Source organism: Drosophila simulans, chromosome 3R, assembly GCF_016746395.2.
Source record: "Drosophila simulans strain w501 chromosome 3R, Prin_Dsim_3.1, whole genome shotgun sequence".
In the NCBI taxonomy this organism is placed as follows: domain Eukaryota; kingdom Metazoa; phylum Arthropoda; class Insecta; order Diptera; family Drosophilidae; genus Drosophila; species Drosophila simulans.
In genome coordinates this window covers 21,014,562-21,035,412 of record NC_052523.2, presented here as the reverse complement: position 1 = coordinate 21,035,412, position 20,851 = coordinate 21,014,562, and the positions used below count along the sequence as shown (strand labels likewise).

General features: G+C 49.0%; 5 protein-coding genes across 7 annotated transcripts; 4 read left to right on the top strand and 1 right to left on the bottom strand.

Moving 5' to 3' along the window:
* Positions 1 to 340: 340 nt before the first annotated feature.
* LOC6729466 (protein polybromo-1) lies at positions 341 to 5,739 on the top strand. The gene is made up of 4 exons (XM_016174768.3): positions 341 to 1,416; positions 1,477 to 3,068; positions 3,128 to 4,580; positions 4,639 to 5,739. Exons 1-4 carry the CDS (start codon positions 465 to 467, stop codon positions 5,604 to 5,606), a joined length of 4,965 nt encoding a protein of 1,654 aa, XP_016036141.1. The 5' UTR covers positions 341 to 464; the 3' UTR covers positions 5,607 to 5,739.
* Positions 5,740 to 5,913: 174 nt separating this feature from the next.
* Positions 5,914 to 8,203, top strand: LOC6729465. The gene is made up of 3 exons (XM_002104739.4): positions 5,914 to 6,313; positions 6,370 to 6,550; positions 7,087 to 8,203. Exons 1-3 carry the CDS (start codon positions 6,031 to 6,033, stop codon positions 7,712 to 7,714), a joined length of 1,092 nt encoding a protein of 363 aa, XP_002104775.2. The 5' UTR covers positions 5,914 to 6,030; the 3' UTR covers positions 7,715 to 8,203.
* Positions 7,740 to 17,548, bottom strand: LOC6729464 (ETV5-related protein Ets96B). 3 transcript variants are annotated; one of them, XM_016177468.3, is made up of 7 exons: positions 17,183 to 17,548; positions 12,180 to 12,663; positions 11,882 to 12,052; positions 11,024 to 11,144; positions 10,828 to 10,874; positions 8,866 to 9,538; positions 7,740 to 8,802 (listed from the first exon to the last, which is right to left on the bottom strand). In XM_016177468.3, exons 1-7 carry the CDS (start codon positions 17,198 to 17,200, stop codon positions 8,421 to 8,423), a joined length of 1,896 nt encoding a protein of 631 aa, XP_016036138.1. In that variant the 5' UTR covers positions 17,201 to 17,548; the 3' UTR covers positions 7,740 to 8,420. The 3 variants fall into 3 exon arrangements, with proteins under 3 accessions (XP_016036138.1, XP_016036137.1, XP_044779274.1); XM_016177467.3 differs by lacking the exon at positions 17,183 to 17,548 and having other exon boundaries at positions 12,180 to 12,985; XM_044923339.1 differs by lacking the exons at positions 10,828 to 10,874; positions 11,024 to 11,144; positions 11,882 to 12,052; positions 12,180 to 12,663; positions 17,183 to 17,548 and adding an exon at positions 9,714 to 10,751 and having other exon boundaries at positions 8,866 to 9,644.
* Positions 15,137 to 17,232, top strand: LOC6729463. Its single transcript, XM_002104737.4, has 2 exons — positions 15,137 to 15,726; positions 15,779 to 17,232. The coding sequence occupies exons 1-2, from the start codon at positions 15,657 to 15,659 to the stop codon at positions 17,095 to 17,097; spliced, it is 1,389 nt and encodes a 462-aa protein (XP_002104773.1). The 5' UTR covers positions 15,137 to 15,656; the 3' UTR covers positions 17,098 to 17,232.
* Positions 17,549 to 18,024: 476 nt separating the features above from the next.
* On the top strand, positions 18,025 to 20,723 carry LOC6729462 (solute carrier family 25 member 44). The gene is made up of 4 exons (XM_016174769.3): positions 18,025 to 18,167; positions 18,556 to 19,485; positions 19,544 to 19,671; positions 19,871 to 20,723. Exons 2-4 carry the CDS (start codon positions 18,786 to 18,788, stop codon positions 20,060 to 20,062), a joined length of 1,020 nt encoding a protein of 339 aa, XP_016036136.1. The 5' UTR covers positions 18,025 to 18,167; positions 18,556 to 18,785; the 3' UTR covers positions 20,063 to 20,723.
* Positions 20,724 to 20,851: the final 128 nt, after the last annotated feature.

Genomic DNA, 20,851 nt, shown 5'->3' with positions numbered 1-20,851 from the left:
ACGCGCTTGCGTTTTGCTCACTTTTAAATGAAACATTGTTCTGTTTAACTTTTATTTCAGCCTAACTTCGTTGTTCCTATTGGCTTGAATGGCTTTTTTCGAGAAGGAGCTAAGGGAAACTACCTACGATAGTGCTGTGATTCAATGACTTAATTAAAAATATAAATAATGCTATAGGGTTAAATATAGAACTTAAGTAAAATGATGTTCAGCTTGTTTATTTGGTTAACAAAGATGATTTTTGGTGGGAGCACACAATTTGAAATAATATTCACCATCGCGCGCTTCGATAACGATAACTCACCATTCAAATGGCCTGCTATCGAAATATATATCGACCGCGCACTATCGAACCTTTTGCCCACCACTACTTTTTCGCTCATTCCCAGAATTTGTGGCATTTTGTGTGGCGTCTTATTGTCGGATTTTTAGATTTTAATTGTAACAAGAACAGGGGTAACACGATGCTGAGCCGCAAGCGCCGGGCGAGCAGCATATCCAGCCGGCAGGACGAGGATCCGCTGCAGCTGGACGACTCGACGCCGGAGCAGTCACCGGTGCAGCAGACGACGACACAATCGGCGCGAAAAAAGCGCCGTCTCGATCCCACAGAACTGTGCCAGCAGTTGTACGATTCCATAAGGAACATAAAGAAGGAGGACGGGTCCATGCTGTGCGACACCTTCATCCGCGTGCCGAAGCGCCGGCAAGAGCCCTCCTACTATGACGTGGTGGTCAATCCCATTGATCTGCTCAAGGTGCAGCAGAAGCTGAAAACCGATTCCTACGACGATTTGGATGATCTGATGGCCGACCTGGAGCTGCTTATTGGCAATGCCAAGGCCTTTTACTTACCGGGCAGTAGCGAGCACCAGGACGCAGTCTCTCTGTGGCAGCACATTCATTCGCAGAGACAGCGCATTATGGAGGCCAATGGATTGGCGGAGGAGGAGCCGCGTGCCAGACGCATGTCGCGGCAAGTGCGCCGAATGACTAGCAGCACAGAACCTGGTGGCGATGGAGCAACTGATGACGAGTACAACCAGTACGAGGAGCTCTTCGCCTCCGTTATGACCGCTAGCGATCCGGTGGGTGACCGGTTAATGCACCGCATGTTCCAACTGCTGCCCTCCAAGAAAATCTATCCAGACTACTACGATGTCATTGAGCATCCCATTGATCTGCGCCTGATTGCAACCAAAATACAAATGAACGCTTACTCCTCGCTGGCGGAGATGGAGCGGGATCTGCTACAAATGACCAAGAACGCATGTCTGTTTAACGAGCCCGGTTCTCAGATCTATAAGGACGCCAAATCCCTGAAACGGATCTTTACGCAGCGGCGTATCGAGCTGGAGATGGGAAAAGGCAAGCTGGCTAAGCGCGTTAAGAGTCTCTCCAGTGCAGCAATTGCTGGTAAGGATTAAAAATAAGAAAATAATTTGTTTTTGGTATATAAATAAATACTTTTTCCAGCACTTAAAGAGGAGGTTGACAGCTCGGACGACGAGGAGACCAGCAAAAAGGGTGAGGGGCCCATGTGGGCATTGTTCGATCACTTGTACAACGCACCAGGAACTTCGGAACATCCAGGAGTTACTGGTCCTCCATTGGGAAACTCTCTATGGAAACTGCCAGTTCGTCGTTTCCATCCCGAATATTTTGATCTGATCAAACGACCCATATCTATGAGCCAAATCCACACAAAGCTCAAAAAGGGCGACTATGCGAACATTAGTGATCTCACTGCCGATCTATATCTCATGCTGGACAACGCCAAAAAGGCGTTTCCGACGTCCCATCGCACTCACAAAGATGCGCTGAAAATGTTAAAGCTAATGAACGCCAAGCTGGTGGAGGAGTCTCTGGAGGAGGGCAGTGATCTGGACGACGAGGATGCAGAGGAAATGGACGCAGAGGTATTTAGGGTTAGCACGCAGCCGGAAAAGCGCAAGCCGGGCAGACCGCGCATCAACTCCAATTCGAACTCTAACGCCTCTCATACACCAAATAACTCGAATTCACCCAAATCCAATCGCATTGCTATCAACGCAGCTATTAAAAAGAAGATTCTGAGCATACAGAAATACTTGGTGGACTACTCTTTGGGCAATCGTCGTCCCATCGAAATGTTTATGGAGAAACCGCCTCGGAAGATCTATCCGGACTACTACGATATCATTCAAAATCCCATTGACATGAACACTATCGAGCATAACATTCGCACCGATCGCTATGCCGCTGTGGAGGATGTTGTATCCGACTACCGACTCATGTTTTCCAACTGCCGACAGTATAATGAGGAGGGCTCTAACATATACGAGGATGCCAATATATTGGAACGAGCTCTAAATGAAAAGCTCAAGGAGTTCCCTGGTCTTACAGAGGGCAAAAAAACCCAGCAGAAGTACAGCAAGGTGGGAAGAAAGTTAAAGACAGCAGTGATTACAGAGCGGCTGTGGCAATTCTATGAAACAGTAAAGGAGTACCAGGAGCCCAAGGGCAAGAGGCAGCTGTCGCTTATATTTACGAAGTTGCCATCCAAGAGCGAGTATCCCGACTACTACGACATTATCAGGGAACCTATTGACATGGATCGAATCGCTCAGAAACTTAAACAAGGCGCTTACGATACCTTAGATGACTTGGCAGCGGATTTTTTGCTTATGCTGGAGAATGCCTGCAAGTATAACGAGCCCGACTCACAGATCTACAAGGACGCGCTTGTGCTACAACAATTGACGCTGCAGCTAAAGCAACAGCTGCGCACCGAGCGCGATTCTCTTCCGGATGTTCCTTTGGCTGTTCAGGAGCTGTTCCTCACACTGTTCACGACTATTTACAATCATCAGGACGAGGAAGGACGTTGCTACTCGGATTCCTTGGCCGAACTGCCGGAGTACGATGAGATTGGCGAAGGACCCAAGGTGCGCGGCATTTCGCTGGACCTTGTGAAACGAAGGCTTGACAAAGGAGCTTACAAACGGCTTGATGTCTACCAGGAAGATATTTTTGCCTGTTTGGAACGTGCAAGAAAGTTGTCCCGCACAGATTCGGATATTTTTCAGGTGAGTAATGACTACAATAATAGAACCCATTGTACTATTCTAAGACTCAACTTTTCCAGGACTCAATCGAGTTGCAAACATACTTCATTCGCAAGAGAGACGAGTTGTGCAAGGACACACTTAGCTCGTCCGCTTTAACTTTTAGTCTAGAACGCCTTATGGCTGATGTGGAGTTGTGTCGCCAGCAAAAGATGCAACAAGAGGAACAGGACCAAGAGCAGGATAAGGAGAAGGACGAATTCAACGCAGCCAAGGGTGAAAGCATGACAATAAACCAGCAGGTGTTTTCTCCCGGCGATTACGTATACGTGCAAATGCCGGAAAACAAGATTCCCTCGATATGCTGCATAGAGCGCCTCTGGACATCACCCACCAATGAGAAGCTGATGCAGGCTTCGATCTTCGTGCGGCCCCACGAAACGTACCATGTAACCACTCGCAAGTTCCTCGAAAAGGAAGTGTTCAAGAGCAGCCTTTCGCAGACCATCTCGATGGATAAAGTGCAGGGCATGTGCTACGTAATGAACATAAAGGATTACATCAAGATGCGACCGGAAAACTTGCCTGAAAAGGATGTGTACGTTTGCGAGTCTCGTTACAATATCCAGGGTCGCTGGTTCAAGAAGCTGAAGAGCTGGCCGCCAGTCCGTGAAGGCAGCTCGGTGAAGTTCGTTCCACGAGAGCAACCATTGGAGCTAAAACGTGTGATGTCTGTGTTTAAGGAGCGCTTGGAAAAGCACAAAGGAGAACTGGAGGAGCTGAAGCTCCAAGAGACGCTGGTCGAGAAGGAGAAACCAAATGTGTCTTGCGATCCGCCGCCAAATGCTGAGGATGGCAGCACGTACTACCAGCAGTACAACACCATTTGCAGTGGTGCCATAAAAACGGGAGACTTCGTCTACGTGGCCACCCAAACAGGAAAGCAGTCGGTGGCACAGGTCCAGCAGATTTGGGAGCAGAATGGAAAATCATACTTTAAAGGACCATGGCTGTTACCACCCAGCGAGACCACCCCCGGCTTGAGCAAGCAATTCTATCGCCAGGAACTGCTGCTAAGCACAGTCGAAGAGGTCAGTCCGGTGGTGGGCATCGTGGGTCGTTGCGCCGTGCTGGAGTACTCCGAATTTATCAGCTCCCGACCCACGGAGATATCCGAAAGCGATGTGTACATTTGTGAGTCCGTCTATGATGAGCTAAAGAAAGCTCTTCGCAAGTTGGTTACGGGCAACATGCGCAAGTTCCAGCACAGTCCCTCCGTCACCGAGGATGAGATCTTTTACTTTAAGACTCCCATTAAGCCATCCAAGGACTTTAAGAACGAATTGAATGAACTGGGCATGCTGGAGGATTCCATGGATGGGGATACACCCTCGCTGAGCTCAGACATTGCAGCCATGTCCTCGCCGGCTCCTTCAGTGAACTCCACGCCACTGACGTCCAAAGTTAAGGCCGCCAAATCGGCCAAAAAATGCCTAACCGGCTACATTTTGTACTCCAGTGAAGTTCGAAAAAGTACGCATATTTACTATACCTTAAAGATCATGTATGACCTTTGAACTTTCTTTTACAGGCATTTGCCAGAGCAACCCGGATGCAACCTTTGGAGACATATCCCGCATGGTGGGCACCGAATGGAAGAATCTCCCGTCCAGCGTTAAGCAGAGCTGGGAGGATAGGGCTAGCCGACAGAATGAGGAGACGGCGGCCCTGCGGCGCGAGTTGGACGACGTCCAGAACAGTGCTAGTCCTTCACCCCAAGTGTCGCAGGATGTCTATGGTCAGGTGCTAACCTTCGAGTGTCAGTGGGATAAGTGCGACTTTCAGTTCGAGGAGCTTGGCGACTGCACGGAACATTGCATGTCCGATAGCACCGGACACATCCAGCGCCATCCACAAGCGGGCGTGGAGACGGAGTATGTCTGCCTGTGGCGCAACTGCCCGCGGGTGAAGAAGTCTATTCAGGCCTTTCCCAACGTGCTGCGCCTCATCAAGCATGTGCGCGAGGTGCATCTAAGCAAGTGTGGCAAGACGATTTCGGCGGCAGACCGCAGCAAGAACTTCGTGCCGCGGCGTCAGAAGCATGCGCAACTGGCCACTACTGTGCCCATCCCGCCCAGCCTTGCGCAATCGCCGCGCGCTCCAAGCAATCTCGATGCAGTGCAGCTCCAGCAGCAGCAGCATCCGCAGCAGAACATGCACCAACTGCAGCAACAGCAAACGATCGTCTTGGGTCCGCCACCAGAGCCGCTCTTCGTCACAGTGCCGCCGCGCACCACTCGCGTCATCCACTCGGAGGCCTACATTAAGTACATCGAGAGCCTGCAGACGGGCAGCCATCTGAACGTGGCCACCTGCAACAACAACTGGCGGCGTGCACTGACCCACATCACACCCGCACAAGTGGTGTCCAAGGCGGCGCTACCCGAGAAGTGGATCGGACCGAATCTGCGCGACCAGGGTAACGTGGTGCAGGCACTGTGCCACCTGCGCAACTTCATGGTCGACGATATACTCCAAATACGGCGCAGTTGCAACTAGCCCATCGTTCTCCGCTAAGCCCAAAGCTTTTTGAGTTCCATGTTAATAATCAACAAAAACAAATTATAACAATTTTCGTATTGATTGACCAAATATGATTGCAAATATAACGACTGCAACATTGAATCTATAATTCCAAGTGTCATATTACATGTTTTAATATGCAGAGCGGCGTTTAATTAGTAAATGAATACTTATGATCGTTTATTCCCTCTCAATGTTGTTTGTTATCAGTTTCTCGTGGCGCTGACGTCATAGCTAAGTATCGATTATTTTCTCGTGGGTTTTGTTTTGCTCCGGTGCTACGACAACAAACCGGTTTCCAAACATAGAGTCACCCAGTTATTTTGTGGTGCTTATCTAATTGGCCACGCTCAGCGCTGCTCAGTGCCTCTCAGTGGCGCTCATTTTGCGTCTTCCTCCCATGATTAAGTGCCATATGCCGTCGAGTTGGAGACCGTGGCTACGCAAAATCAGTCGTATTCTAGCGCTGACAGGAAGCAGACGCTATTTGTCAGATCTGTGTCAGATACCCAACCAAGTATTAGCAACCAAAGGAGCAGCAATGGCGGAGGGAGACTCGAATTTTGGCTTCAAGGACATGGAGAAGGCTCTGGAGACGTTGAAGCTGCTGGAGAGCCACGACATGCAGTATCGCAAGCTGACGGTGCGCGGCTTGCTCGGCCGGGCCAAAAGAGTCCTCACAAGTGAGTGCTTGTGCACAAAGGATGCACTGTATCCAGCACTAAACTTACCATTCTAGTGACCAAGGCGGAGGAGAAGCTGAAGAACATCAATGCGGCCATTGGAGTCTTTGAAAAGTGGCTGGAGGAGAATGGCGGAGGAGCGTCCAGTAAGAATGCCAAGACAGACAGCGAGGACAAGGTGGAGACGGTGCCGGGTCTGGGATTCAAGGACAAGGCAGCTGCGGAGGCGACGCTGAGGTAAGTCACTTGACCAGGCCCTCTTCGCTGGCATGCTAATGAGCCGCCGGAGACCTTCGGCCCAGGCCACCAGCGACGACGTCCAATGATGTCATGGCACACTTTTGCTGCGTCGAACTCGGAAGTCTCATTAAGTTGGCAGAGCGGCCACTACGCTCTTCCCATTCGCTCCTCTCCCGTATGGGATGCAAACATGTTAGGGTGGATCAATTTATTAAAGCGTAGTGCTTAAACATTTGTGGATATTTACCTTTTGTACATATATCCAACATAGCATTCCACTTACTCATGCATAAATCATTATATATATCTCAATAAGTGGAAACCTTAAAATAGTTTTATATGTGCTGCTTCGAAAATGATATAGAATCATCAAGTTTTTCCGTTCTAGAACCAGTTTAATTTGACAAATAGATAATAATACTAGTAATAACATTTCCATAAATATGATCCACCCCAATATTTGCATGAGTAAATGGGCACATTCCACAGTTTGCCTGTATCCAAACTATTTCTATATGCATCTCGTATTGCAGCATTTTGGCGGAACGAGATCCGGACTACCAGAGGTTGGCCATCAAGGGATTAATTGGCAGCTCCAAGCGTGTCCTGTCCGGCACCAAGAACGAGGACAAGATCACGGCCATCAAGGAAGGAGTCCAGGTACTGGAGGATTTCCTCGAAAAGTTCGAGGCCGAGAACCGCATCAAGGACAATCGTGCCTATTTGCCACTCGCCGTGGTCACCAAGCTGCCCGATCCCAAGGATGAGCTGGCTAAGGAGTTCCTGGAAGCCTATGGCGGCTCCAAGGCCAAGGGTAACTACAAGCACCTGCGCACCATGTTCCCCAAGGCGGATGACAAGACCAGCTGGGACATTGTGCGCAATCGCCAGCTATCCAAGTTACTGGAGCAGATCAAGAGCGAGGAGGCCAAGCTCTTCGATACAGAGACCGGAGCACCCACCGACCTCCACCTGCAGTTGATCCACTGGGCATACAGTCCGCAGCCGGACAAGCTAAAGCAGTACATCGAGAAGCTGGCCAAAAAGACGCCCGAGAAGCGCAAGCAGGAGAGCAGCAGCAGTGCCAGCGATTCCAGTGCCACCAGCCAGGATTCCGATGGGAAGGATAAGCCCAAAAGGAAGAAGAAGAGGGAGGAGTGAGGTCTAAACAATCAAAAACACTCTGTTGCCATTTATTAACGAACATAAACGGTTCAAACAGCTCTGTTTCCGGTTTCTCCAACCGATGCAATTTGGTGGACTTTAGATTTAACAATTTTTTTTTTAAATGTTACCTTATTGAACTGAAGTTTCATGGTTTCCTAATCTGCCAAATTGCACGGTCTTCGAAATCGGAAACTGGCTAAATAGTTTATTTAAGTAACTCAACCTCAATGCAGAACTACGATATTTGGTGGACACATGACTGCTGTCTTCTGTATCCCCCTCTATGTACACAGATACATATATATATGTATACATAAGCGCTCAAGTATATATGCTATATGTAAATATTGTAAAGTACCTTTTGTGTATGTCGTTATGATCAGCCTAGTCTTTGGAATAACTCGATATATGTTGTCTAGAGAGGGGCACGGTGCATAAAAATGTCGAAGAACTTTATAATAAAACAGAATTGCAATTTTGAAACCATATTGTATGTAATTTTCAGGAGATGGTGACCCCGATATTACTGAAAAACAGCCTTCGTACCCCTCCAAGCTATTCCCAACGCAGCTCATCATAACGAAACCTTCATTTCGAATTCGTAACCCCACACGCAACTAGATTACACAATGTACACGGGACACGGCCACGCCCACGCGGCCGCTTTCGAAAGCTCCGCCCACATATGGCGACTATATGGTTAATATTTATGCAATGCGGCGGTATCGTAATACTCCGACTTGGCGACGCGCGGGGATTGCGTCTGGGAGTCGCCGGAAGTCGGAGGCGTCTTCGCCAACGACAGCGTCAACTGGTGCTGGTCACCCTTGCCAGAACCGGTGGTCAGGTGACCGTAGGCCATGTTGAACAGCGCATCCGGATCGCAGACGAACCGATAGACGTAGCGCTCTCCGTTCACCTTCTGCATGATGCCCTTCTCGTAGTAGTAGCGCAGACTGCGGGACAACTTGTCGTAGTTCATGGCGGGTCGATTCTTCTGGAGACCCCAGCGCCGAGCCACCTCCTCCGGCTCGATCAGCTTGAACTCCATGCCACGCCCGGTCCAGGCGATGCAACTGGCACTGAAAGGAGAATCATAGGAGGGTTAATGCATGAGAGCTTTGCTGCCGCCGCTTCGTACCCACCTGGTTGTGGGCTCATCCAGGAGGGCCACCAAAAACTGCCAGAGCTGCAACGAACCCCTGCGCTGGCTGATCGCCTGGCCATTGCTGCTGGTGGAGATGCCATTGCTGGCGTAGAACTGATCCAGGCGCAGTTCCGCATCGCTGGATGTGGTGGAGTCCACCACATTGGGCCGCAGCGCGGAGGGATAGGTGGATGAGATGGCCGCGTTGTAGGGACCGCTGTCGTACTTCAGATCCGCATCGCTGACCGCCGCCAAGGTGGTGGGCGAGAGATCCCTGTACACGGACTGCGACTGCGTCTGCTGTTGGTGGGCGTAGTGCGAGGGCGTGGCATATACCGCCGAGCTGGATATGACCGCCGTGTGGCTAAATTTGAAAGCGGAGGCGGCATGGAGTGGTGTCAAGTGGGTGAGAGCCTGCTGCTCCGCCTGCTGATGGCCATGGTGGCCATGGTGGGAGTGATGGTGGTGCGGATGCAGTGCAGCAGCTTGCTGCAGTTGTTGCTGCTGCTGTTGCTGCTGCTGCTGCTGTTGCTGTTGCTGCTGTTGCTGCTGCTGCTGATGCTGCTGCTGTGCCGCCGTGGTGGTGGAGTCCGCGTGCTCGATCTTCGTGTGGTGCGGAAAGTGCTGGCCGGAGGACACGTCGCTGCAGTAGACGGCTGCCGAGGTGGCTTCTGGAAAAAAGGATTCACCAGTGAAAGCCGCTTTCATGCACGTTTGAGCAATGTGCCGGTGTCAGGGGAATGGGTGCTAATTACATGGGTATTCCAGATACCCTTCCTAACAGAGGGTAGTATGGGCTTATTAGACATTTTAAACTTTTAAGTACGTGTATAAACCATACGTTACCACTTGCAGATAGGTTTTATATCATAGATATAGATACATCCCATATAATTATGGATCCCCGCTTATTAAAGACCATCCAGCCCTCTCCACTGCCATTAAAAACTCTTTCACATTGTTTCGCTTTGTTTGTGCGGCGCTTGGCTTTTCTAAATGGCCAGGGTATTTAGCAGCAATTAATTATTTAAGCAACCCACTCCCGTCAGTCGCTGCAAAATGCTCAATATGCTGCAATTTAGCGGAGGCAAACAAACCCACTCCATGGCACCCAACCCAACCTGGAAGCACCACCCGAGCTTGCCCTTTTCATTAGGTAGTTACTCCACAACTCCCGCATCCATTCCGGCACCCCATGCCCATCGCGACTCGACGCTGGGCGCATTAAAAATTCAGGAGATACCTCTGCATAATCCATGAGCAAGTGTCGACAAGTAAAAACATCATTGGCGATAACAACAAACGAGCTGCTGATGGAAAACGAAGACCTGTTGGCCCTGCAGCCCAAGGACGAGGGTATCCGGGTGGGTTGGAGTGGATTGGAGTGGGTGGGACAATGCACTACACCCGGGAAAACACTAAACTCATTTCTGCACCCTTAGGATTGCTACTTTAAGGACGAACTGAGAACGCCACTATGAAACCTTTAAATTTCCAAAGTAACTGATTTTTTTTTCAAGTGTAAACGGATGGATGGGTGAATGGGGTGACTGGGTGGTGTAGCTAACACGAACCACTCAACGGCGGCCCCGTGATTGAGCTGTTTGTTCGATGGGCGTCGGATTCAGCCCCCGACCACGCCCGCGTCCGCCCACCGCCACGCCCACCGGAGGCGAACTATGTAGCAGCCGCCCCTCGAAATTGAATTGCACGCTTGTGCCGCCGCCAATTGGATTAGCGGTTAGTAACACCGGCGATATTGTTATTGTAAATTATGCGCGCGATTTCTTGCACTTTATTTGAAAAAATATTGGAAGCCACTAGATGAAGATGGCAGCAAATGGAATTACCCAGTGATAGGTATGCATATCGCGCACATTAATTTGAATAAATGATGAGCGTACGCAAAAGCTGGCTTTAATCATTTTCCATTTATTTTTTTCAATTTTTAGGGACTTACCTTCGTCGCTCTTTTTCAGAATGCCCGCGGGTGGCGATGATGGAAATCTGCATGGAGCATAAATCAAATATATATATATAAATCTATTATATATAGAAAGCGGATAATTCAAGGAGCAAGCGACTCTAGCAACTCCGTTGATTGACTTAAAGTTGACTTGTCTTGTCAGCGTGAAGCTCAATCTCAATCTTCTTACCTGTAGCAGTACGGGTGCGGATGCGGGTGCGGATGTGGGTGTGGATGGGTGTGCGGGTGCGTCACAGCGGGTATGTCAAAGAAACTCGATGTTCTATCATGCCGCACGCCTTTGACATTCACTGCAGATGGTAAAAATAGAGAACAAGACCAGGTTACTTTTTCCACTCATAAATGCTGGAGAATGGAGAAGAAGCCACCTCCGGCGCCAGTCAACCGAGGTGGCCTCGACTTTTGTTAGATAATATTTCGTATTAACGCTCGCAATGGGATGCCTTTGAGGCCACAAATCGAGCTTGTCACATGCACTTGACTTGGCCATAATCGAGTGCCAGCCAAAACTCAGGACTAGATAACTTGAAATGGGAATAGCGGGTAGTCAACTTAAAGTGGGATTAACTTAAAAGATTACTACTGCAAATATAAATATAGTTTATATATTCAAGCGATTAACTTGGAACTCTTGACTCCAGTTTGATTTTCCCAGAACTCCAAAACATATTTATCTCACTTGGACCTCGGCACGCGCCAAACTCCGGCGATGTTTTCTTAATAAAAAACTTAAAAATAACAATCTAAGCTGTATAGCAAAGCCTTCGGGCGTCAAATGGCAGAGCAGCCCAAAATTCCAAGCCCACACCCACACCCACCGAACCATTTGCCATCCAACCCGCAGGACTCCCCCGCTCACTTCTCAAAACTCATAATGGAAAATTAATAAACAAGCGAACGTGTAAATAGCAAAGGCAAACAGAAAGTGGATACAGTGGGTCGGAGTAGGAGTGGGTGGTGGATCAGGAGGAGGGGCAGTGGCAGGCTGCATCCGGAATTGACAGTGGACGTGGACGAGGACGCTTACCATTGTACCTTGCGTTCAAGTAACCCTCGGTGGAAGTGTCCAGTCCGAATTTCCCGATTGCCGGCGTGGGAGTGGGCGTGGCATACATGACCAGCTCGTCGGGCAACTGGTGATGATGGTGATGGTGGTGATGATGATGGTGGGCGTACCAGGAAGATTCCCGTGTGAGATCTGCCGAGTGGAAGGGTATAATTGGCAGGAATTGATTAACAGCCGAAATTTGTAATGGATACTATGTTCAAAAATCTTATCCAACAAAAAGAGATAAATCTAAAAGTATATGCATATATATACACACCGTTGCAGAGAGAGGCACTTGCTCCACCCGCGCTGGAGGATCCGGAGGTGGAAGCGTTCATCAGGGCGGCCGTGGCGATGGGATTCGGCGAGGATGAGCTTTCGCCCAGGGTCAAGCAGCAAGGTGGTGGCGGCGGTGGTATAGGTGACGTCTTCTGGCCAGCGCAGATGGCCTCCATAAGGCCATGCCCGTGACCATGACCATGACCACCTGAATCCAGATCGCTGGTGGGGCACTTTTTGCGCTCCGACTGCACGCCATCGCAGCTGGAGGATGCGGAAATGGCCTTGGCCACCGCCGGCAGTGTGGAGCTGACACAGGAAACCACCGAGTCGGTGGTTATGGTGGATGTGTTGGGCAGGGCGCCATGGTAGAGCCCCAGGTGGTGGTGCGGATGGTGTGCGTGGTGGTGGTGCGGGTGGTCCAGGTGCGTGAGCGTCTGCTGCAGCTGCTCCAGGTGCGTCTTGGCCTCGCCGTAGTCGCTCTGCGGAATAAGGAAATGAGACAAGGCGCGCCAGGAAATTGTCATGAGTCTGGCGTCTTTTCGGCTTGGGGTCTTTCGATTTTGTCTTGGCCAAATTAGTTCCCAATTTGTCAGATATTTTGGGCGGAATTCTTTGGGTGCTTCCGTGGACTTTAAGCCATGCGAACTTTAAAGCCACCTGCTGAGTGGTTGGTTGGCCACCCGCCGTTAACAGGTTGCAGAGACAATGGCCAACTCGTCACATTGACATAGTCAAGTGGAAGTTGTGGCAATTAGTTTAACAGCTTCTCTAGCTTCAGTTTTCGCTTTTGCTTTTGCTTTTCCCACTGCCGGGTGTCAATTGGCTGGGTGCAAGTGCTTCTGTGTTCTTGGCCATTAAGTAATGAGCCATTGTGTCGGACAACTTAGTACAACCACTGGCACTGGGCCCTCACCAGTGGGTTCGCAATGATATGTGGATAGTACGTGGGCATAGGTATAGTACGTGGTCATCTGCCGACTCCAACTGCGGTTTATTGACACTTGTCCACTTAATGAGCACTGCGCAGGGGTTAACCTTTGTCTATGGTGGCACTCTCGCTCTCTCCGGGTTATCATATCACCCTGCTCGTAGAGCTCATTATAGCCGTCCGGGATTTCACTTTTCACTGGGGGAAACTAATGGGGAAACTGGCTTCTAGCATACGACACAAGACAGGGGATAGAACTAATACGGCAACTAAGAGGAACTTCTTCAAAGAAGTCATCTTGATTTAATGGAATGTTATATTAGAATTCCCATCGATAGACATTCCCTATCTTACTTAACTTGCACTAGTAAGTAAAGTAATATATCATATATAAATTCAAGCACCCATCGATTTCCCAACCTACTTTTAAATGTAGGTCGATCTCCAAGTGATTACTTTAAACATTTAAAACAAATTGAGCATCAGTCCAAGAAAGAAAGACAATAGTGTTTATTTAAGGTTTCCCATCCGTTGTTTGCTTACGGAGCCCACTCTGTCGGGCCTCCATGACGAAGTGCATCCAGTGCTGACCCCATTTCGAGTCCCTTGCCTGACATTTGGACAAACTGGAGCAGCAAGCGCTGCGATGCACCACCGTGTGCCATCTGGATGTGCTCCGTCGCATCCGAGAACCATTCGAGATAGTTACCCTTAATTACGTGCCCGTAATCGCTGCCGGTTTGGTTCGGCTCTATCGGCAATACACCATGCCAACTTCCAGTTGCTATGAAAATGGAGAAAAACTTCAGGTGGAAACGCAGAAAGCGGCACCGTGTGCCGTCCCTTTTCTCCAGTTTGGGCCACAAGAAGTGCAGAATGCTCGACTTTCTCCCCCCGAAATCGGGGGTTATATAAATCTTGTCTATGATACATTCAACTGGTGATCACGGATTTGGCAATTCTCTTCCGCTTTTTGCGCGCACAAATTTTTGATAAATTGCAAAATGTGTCGCTGAATCGCGTTCGTTAAGTGCAAGCAAACAATTTGTCAAATCAAATTACAGCAGTTATTTAGTGTAACTGTCGTGTGCAAGCAGCTAAAAAATTTAACAAAATGAAAAAACGCAGCGGCAGCCAGCCAAGCGATGTCACCTGCCACACGTGCGCAGGTGCAACAGGGAACCACTTTTTTGGATGGGTTACCATAACTGAGGAATACTCTATAACACAAAGATATCAACTCCACTCATGAGATGTATCTTTACCTATATAATATATACCAATGATCATGTAAGCCTACATATTGATATAAAATATCAATTGAATAATAATATCATAATGTCGTTCATAATAGGGTTATACTTTTCAAAGAAAGGTTCCATAGAATTTCTACTTTAGTTATTAAAAATTCAATATTTCTTATAAATTATGTTCTAGGCATTTCCCTATTCAATTAAACTGCAGATATGATGCATATTGAATCATCTAGCGATCATCAAAGGGCAAATACCCATCGTTACCTTATAAAGTACCTATGGGCCCACACCCATTAGGCCCTAATTTGTATGCGCAATTGGTGCCAATTACAAGTGCAATTGGGAAAACAAACTGTGGCGCTGGGTGACTGACTCATCCGACGGATTGATCAACTTTGAACCCTGGCGAACAATGGAGCACATACTCGCAGAGATTACGACGCATGCGCGCCCGCAACTGACATTACGAAACTCCCAGTCGTGTGTTTACCTTTCGGTATGGTATGCTATTATATATAAGGTATATGTACTGATCTAGTTTGCAGCCGCCCAAGGGAGCGGTGGGTGGTGGACTGAGACCCATGGGCCCGCAGAAGACAATGCTTTTCTTTTTCCAAATTGTTTTAGTCTTTTTTCTTTTGTTTCTTCGTTTTTCTGTGTGTGTGGCTCGGCTTGGATGACTGGGACTCCAAATCTCTGTCTCTTTTTTAGCTCTGGCTATGGAACCGTCGTGGAAAACACTTTCACTGCACATGATGAGGCAGTGACACGGTCGTCACCATCACGATGGCTATGGCTATGCTCTTCTCCGTCTTCTTGTGGGTGTCTTTTTGGTTTTGGTGGCAATGGAAGCGCGACCGAGCCAGTTTCTCGCTCCGCTTGGGCTTGGGAGTCGCATTTTCGGTTCAGCTGCGGGCGAGTTCGGAGGTGTTTACTGGCCAACTAAAGGATTCTTTCTAAAGATAACTCAAGAGATTGCTACGGTGTGTAGAAACCACATCTTTGAAAGCTCAACGAGTTCTTAAAAAGTAGCTAACATAAAGTTCAGCTTAAATTTTAGTAACAAACTGAAATATAATCGACAAACGTTCTTGATAAAAAAGAAGAAACACAATACCATTTGAGAATAAACATTTTCGAAAAACATTAATGTGTCTTGTGATTTAGTGAATGCGAAGTTAAAAAACCAGTGAGAACTAACAGGTTTAAAAAGTCTGAAAAACAAGGATTCTAAGGACTTACAGCCTGAGTAAACTAGATTACCCCGCTCCATGTTTGCAATACCGCAATGTCAGGATACGTGAGCCGGGATTTAAATTGGCTGCACTTTCTGCTGGCCATGTGTTCTCTGCTGGCGGGTAAGTGACCTCCACTGCATCGTAGCCAATTCTGCTAACACACACTCTTTAGTGACCCTCTGTCAGCCGTACCAGCTGCCCCACCGCTGCTCCAACCGGCTGGAGAACGCGTTGGAGCACATGCGTCGACGTAGTGTGCAGACCAAGAGCTCATCCGCATCGCGAGCCATGTGGGAGCCTCCACCGCAGAGTCCCTACCAGTTGTACCACAGTTTCTACGGGCAGCACAGCGATCCGGAGGATGACTTCTACAATGTGGGTGCGTACAGCAGCGGACGTGGCTATCACGCCAAGCTCCTGCACCGAAATGGACAAGCTCATCCCTTCTCCGACTCGAGCAGTGCTCTGGAGCTGGAGGATTTGCTGGCGGTAAACCAGCAGAGCCAGCAGCACAGACAGCCACACAAACTGACAATTTCCCGGGTGGATGTGGAGGATCTCAAGGTGAGAGTGCCGCCGGCGAAGTCCGCCAACCGCTGGGTTGAGATCGACAAGTGCAAGTTCAGCACGGAGAACTCCACGCTGGACACCCGCCTGATCTTTCCGGATCTCACTCTCAGTGGCAAGGTGGTGATGCAGCCAATGGGCGGAAAGTGTCACATGATTCTGAGATTGCGACATGCGGGCATCGAGTTTCGAACAGTTCCACTGGGATCAGGACACTCCTCCAACTACGAACAGTCCCGGAGATTGGGAGCCGCCTCGGTGCGCACGGACTCTCATTTCGCTGAGCCCGGATTTATATCCGTCTTTGCTCATGGATGCCAGGGACCCACTGGAATCCGTCTGCGCCAGAACTCCAAGCGGAGATTCGGTAGTGCTCCGGAAGTGGAACTGGGCGAACCGCACGTGATACTGGGCAGCAAGAGACCACAGAGGTGGGGCAAGTACCATCAGCAGGCGGGCTACGATATCCGCCAGGGTCAGGTGCCGCAAAGAACTAAAGAATACAGCCTGGAGCTGGGCAGTGATAGCCAGGCCCAGGACTCCGGTGAGTTCATCGATGTGAACGGGGACAACTTTTACCGCCGGCAGTTCAGCAAAAAGAGGAGACGCCGGCGGCGCTACGCCAAGGAGAACTTCGAGGACCAGGTGAACTTCAGCGAGGATGTGCTGCACTTCGAGGACGAGCAGCTGCAGCAGCTGGTGGAGCCGGATGCCAGAGCCTTTGCAGATATATTCAGCGGCAGTGGCTCCAGTCCCAGCGGAGATCGTGAGGAGCTTGTGGGCGAGGCCATGTCCCACGAGCTGGAGAAGCTCTTCTCCATGGGCGTCCGTGGCCTGCTGACCACCTACATGCAGCGGGCGCTCCAGCCGGCCATCAAGGAGACCCTCATGGAGAACATGGGCTACACCCTGAGCTATGGCTAAGACCACCACCTCCAAGGACTCCTAGTTTAAGCCCTATTTATGTACGTCCGATGCGGTTGAAATAAAAGCTTTAAGCGAATCTTACCAACTTGGCCGTATCCATGGATCGATCGGTGGTCCGGATGCACTCTTGAACTTGTTGGATTTTCACTAATAGGATTTCACCTGGCTGCTGCTCATCAATACTCCTCAATTATTCAGAGCTCGATGGCTTTCACTTGACGTTGATGGTAATCAGCGCGCATTCCGTTGCCTTCGTGCAGTTGGTTCCGAGATTCCGTTGTGACTGGTGGAGGGCACCTGGCCAGGATGCCAGGCAAATCGGCCGGAGTACCGTTCGGGGGTTGCTGCTCCTGGAAGCTAGCCAGGATGCACTGCGCAGACGCGTTCCGCCTCCTCTGCCCGCCGATTGGCTGACTCGCTGCAAAGGGGAAAGGCCAATGGCTCGGCTGCGTGGGCGGTAATTAGGAGAATATGTTAAAAAATCTTCAAATTTGAAAGAGCTTTGATTATCTTTCAAATTTAAATAAAGGCATGAAATCGAAGCAAGGCTAGAAGCAAAATATTTGAAATAATCGTTAACATATAGGCTAAAAATCATTTTGGAACCCCAAAGCCAGTTTTAAGAAATAATATATTCATTTAGTCTAAAATATAATCTACGAATAACTACAAAATAAATAAGGTTTGAAATTAATCATGTGCATATGCTTCACTCTCAAACAAATTTGATAAGCTCAGAAATTACCTAAACAAATGGATATGCAAATTGGCTTAATGGTTGCATTACTTAAAAAGCTGTATTTATTTTATTTAAATTTCTGGACAATTTTAAAATATGTTTTATATTCTTATTGGAAACAACATTTCTTTGATTTCCGGTTCGAGTCCAAGCTATGCCCTAATCAAAGTTCTAGACCACGACTTTTGGCTCATTCATGTGCATTCCTCCGACTCCTCTGGCCACACTGGCATTCCCGAAAATCTCTCTTAAAACAATTTTTTCATTCTCATCAGATTTATTATGTGATATGCACAAGGCAAATATCCAAACAGACACAGTGGCGTAGGTAAGTGACCAAGGAAGCAGCCGGAACACCAGCTACTGTCCCGCGCATTGCCGGAGATCCGGAAATCTCGGCCAGACTCCACGCGAAGAGTTTGTTTACGTCCGTGTGCTTTTTGCTTGGCGAGGGGGGTGGTGGCCACTCAGTCAGGTGTCTGCGTATTATATAATAACAACTCCGAATCGGCGAAGGCGCCAAGTTATATATATAGATTAGATAGTCGCAGAGCCGAGCAGGCACTCCGCCGGATTTCCTTGGCATTGGGCGGAGGAGCAAAGGTCACGGGCGGACCAGCCAAATCCGTATCTGTCGCACGACCTTGGGAATGTTTTTCATGCGTATGCGTCTGAGTTGCGTCAATGTACTAAAGATGCTGTTTTGTTTTCCCCAGATATACATATATGCATATGTTAATACACGGCAACAATAAGCGCAGCACACAAAAAAACCGATCAAGAGTCATGCAGGTCGAATGCCTCCAGAGACAGCAGCAGCATACCCGGCTGTGAAGGAAGCCCCATTCGCCTCGAAGCTTCCACGCATGCGAACAATCCTTTGCGGACGCACTGAGTCCACCAGGAGTCGTTGGAGCAGCCGCAAGCCCGTCGTCCGGTAGCAGCGATGACGGAAAGCAGCAGTAGCACCAAATCCCGCCTAGCGGTGGCGCCCACCGGAGTTGGAGGAGCAGCCGAGGGAGCCACGTACATACGCACCATCGAATGGGACATGATGAACAAGACCAAGTTCTTCCCGCTCTCCATGCTCAGCTCGTTCTCGGTGCGCTGCTGCCTATTCCCGCTGACCGTGATCAAGACGCAGTTGCAGGTGCAGCACAAGAGCGATGTGTACAAGGGCATGGTGGATTGCGCCATGAAGATCTACCGATCGGAGGGAGTGCCCGGTCTGTATAGAGGTTTCTGGATCTCCTCCGTGCAAATAGTGTCCGGCGTCTTTTACATAAGCACCTACGAGGGCGTGCGCCATGTGCTCAACGATCTGGGTGCTGGGCATCGAATGAAGGCCCTCGCCGGCGGCGGTTGCGCCTCGCTGGTGGGCCAGACCATCATAGTTCCTTTCGACGTGATATCGCAGCACGCCATGGTGCTCGGAATGTCGGCCCATGCCGGTTCCAAGGGCGATATCAATCCGCTGGGCATCAAGTCGTGGCCCGGACGCAGTCGCCTGCACATCTCCATGGACATTGGCAGGGAGATAATGCGGCGCGATGGCTTCCGGGGCTTCTACCGCGGCTACACCGCCAGCCTGATGGCCTACGTACCTAATTCGGCCATGTGGTGGGCCTTCTATCACCTCTATCAGGGTAAGTCTTCCGTTCGTTAGTGAGATTAGATTATGCTAATTTCGGACTATATTCGCAGACGAACTGTTCCGCATCTGCCCCGTTTGGGTGTCCCATCTGTTTATCCAGTGCGTGGCCGGCAGTTTAGGTGGCTTCACAACGACAATACTAACCAATCCATTAGATATAGTGCGTGCCCGTCTGCAGGTGAGTTGGTAGCCTAAATCTAACAGTTTCAACCTATAAATCTGTTAAGTTTATTTGATTGTAAATCCCTTATTGCAATTTTGATTGAAAATGACGCAATTCTTCCGTTGTCTGCGTCTGAACTTCAGACGTTCTTATCTTTAACAATTGAAAATGCTCGCCACTCATACGTAATCTTTATTACGCTGTGTCTCCGCAGGTCCACCGCTTGGACTCGATGAGCGTCGCCTTCCGGGAGCTGTGGCAGGAGGAGAAACTGAACTGCTTCTTCAAGGGACTGTCCGCCCGCCTGGTGCAGTCGGCAGCCTTCTCATTCAGCATTATTCTAGGTTACGAGACCATCAAGCGCATTGCGGTGGACGAGCAGTACAAGCACCAGATCCGCTGGTGAAGAACGCACAATCCCCAGCCAAACGGAAACCAACTCAAAACTGCATTTACGCGATGTACTGAGAACCACCAGAACTGGAGGAGATTCGCCCCCGATTGTAAATAACAAGAGCAAGAGAATGGATTAGAGGAGCACAGGTTAATTAGTTGAATTGCCAACAATAGCGAATTATAAATCATCGATGGCGGACGCATCGAGGATGTATTGTAGTAGAACGTTGCAACATGCTTGCGGCTAGGATGGATGTTCAAGTAACGCAATTCAATATGCAAATACCCCAAAGTGTTGTAGCTTAAAGTGTACATTATTTTTGTTATACTTAGTCGTTTTATACCTAAACACGCGAAGAGGCCGATCGGTGACAAGCATAATTTATTATACACCTAACTAAACTTGTACTTGTACGTAATTGATGATGATGTTGATAATACTGTTGATTACATTGGTAGCCCAATTACTTTTACACAACTAAGCACAGCAATGTTTGCGCCAAACAAAATACCACAAACTGGACATGCCGAATTAGAAATTAATATCGAAACAGGGTCGCCCCTCCCCAGAGGTCGGGAGGCACTACACTTAGCTAAGAATTCGTGTGTGTGTGTTCTCTGAGTGGATAAACTAGTTTTAGTCTGCATTATAATAAAGTACAAACCAAGAATTGTCACATTTTTGGCACTGTTGAATACCAAAAGAAGCTCTGTGTCCCGGCGAACTTGCTGACGATCTCCAGGATAACTAAGAATATATGGCAGGCCTGATCTTCCTTTCCCATGGTATATACGAAAT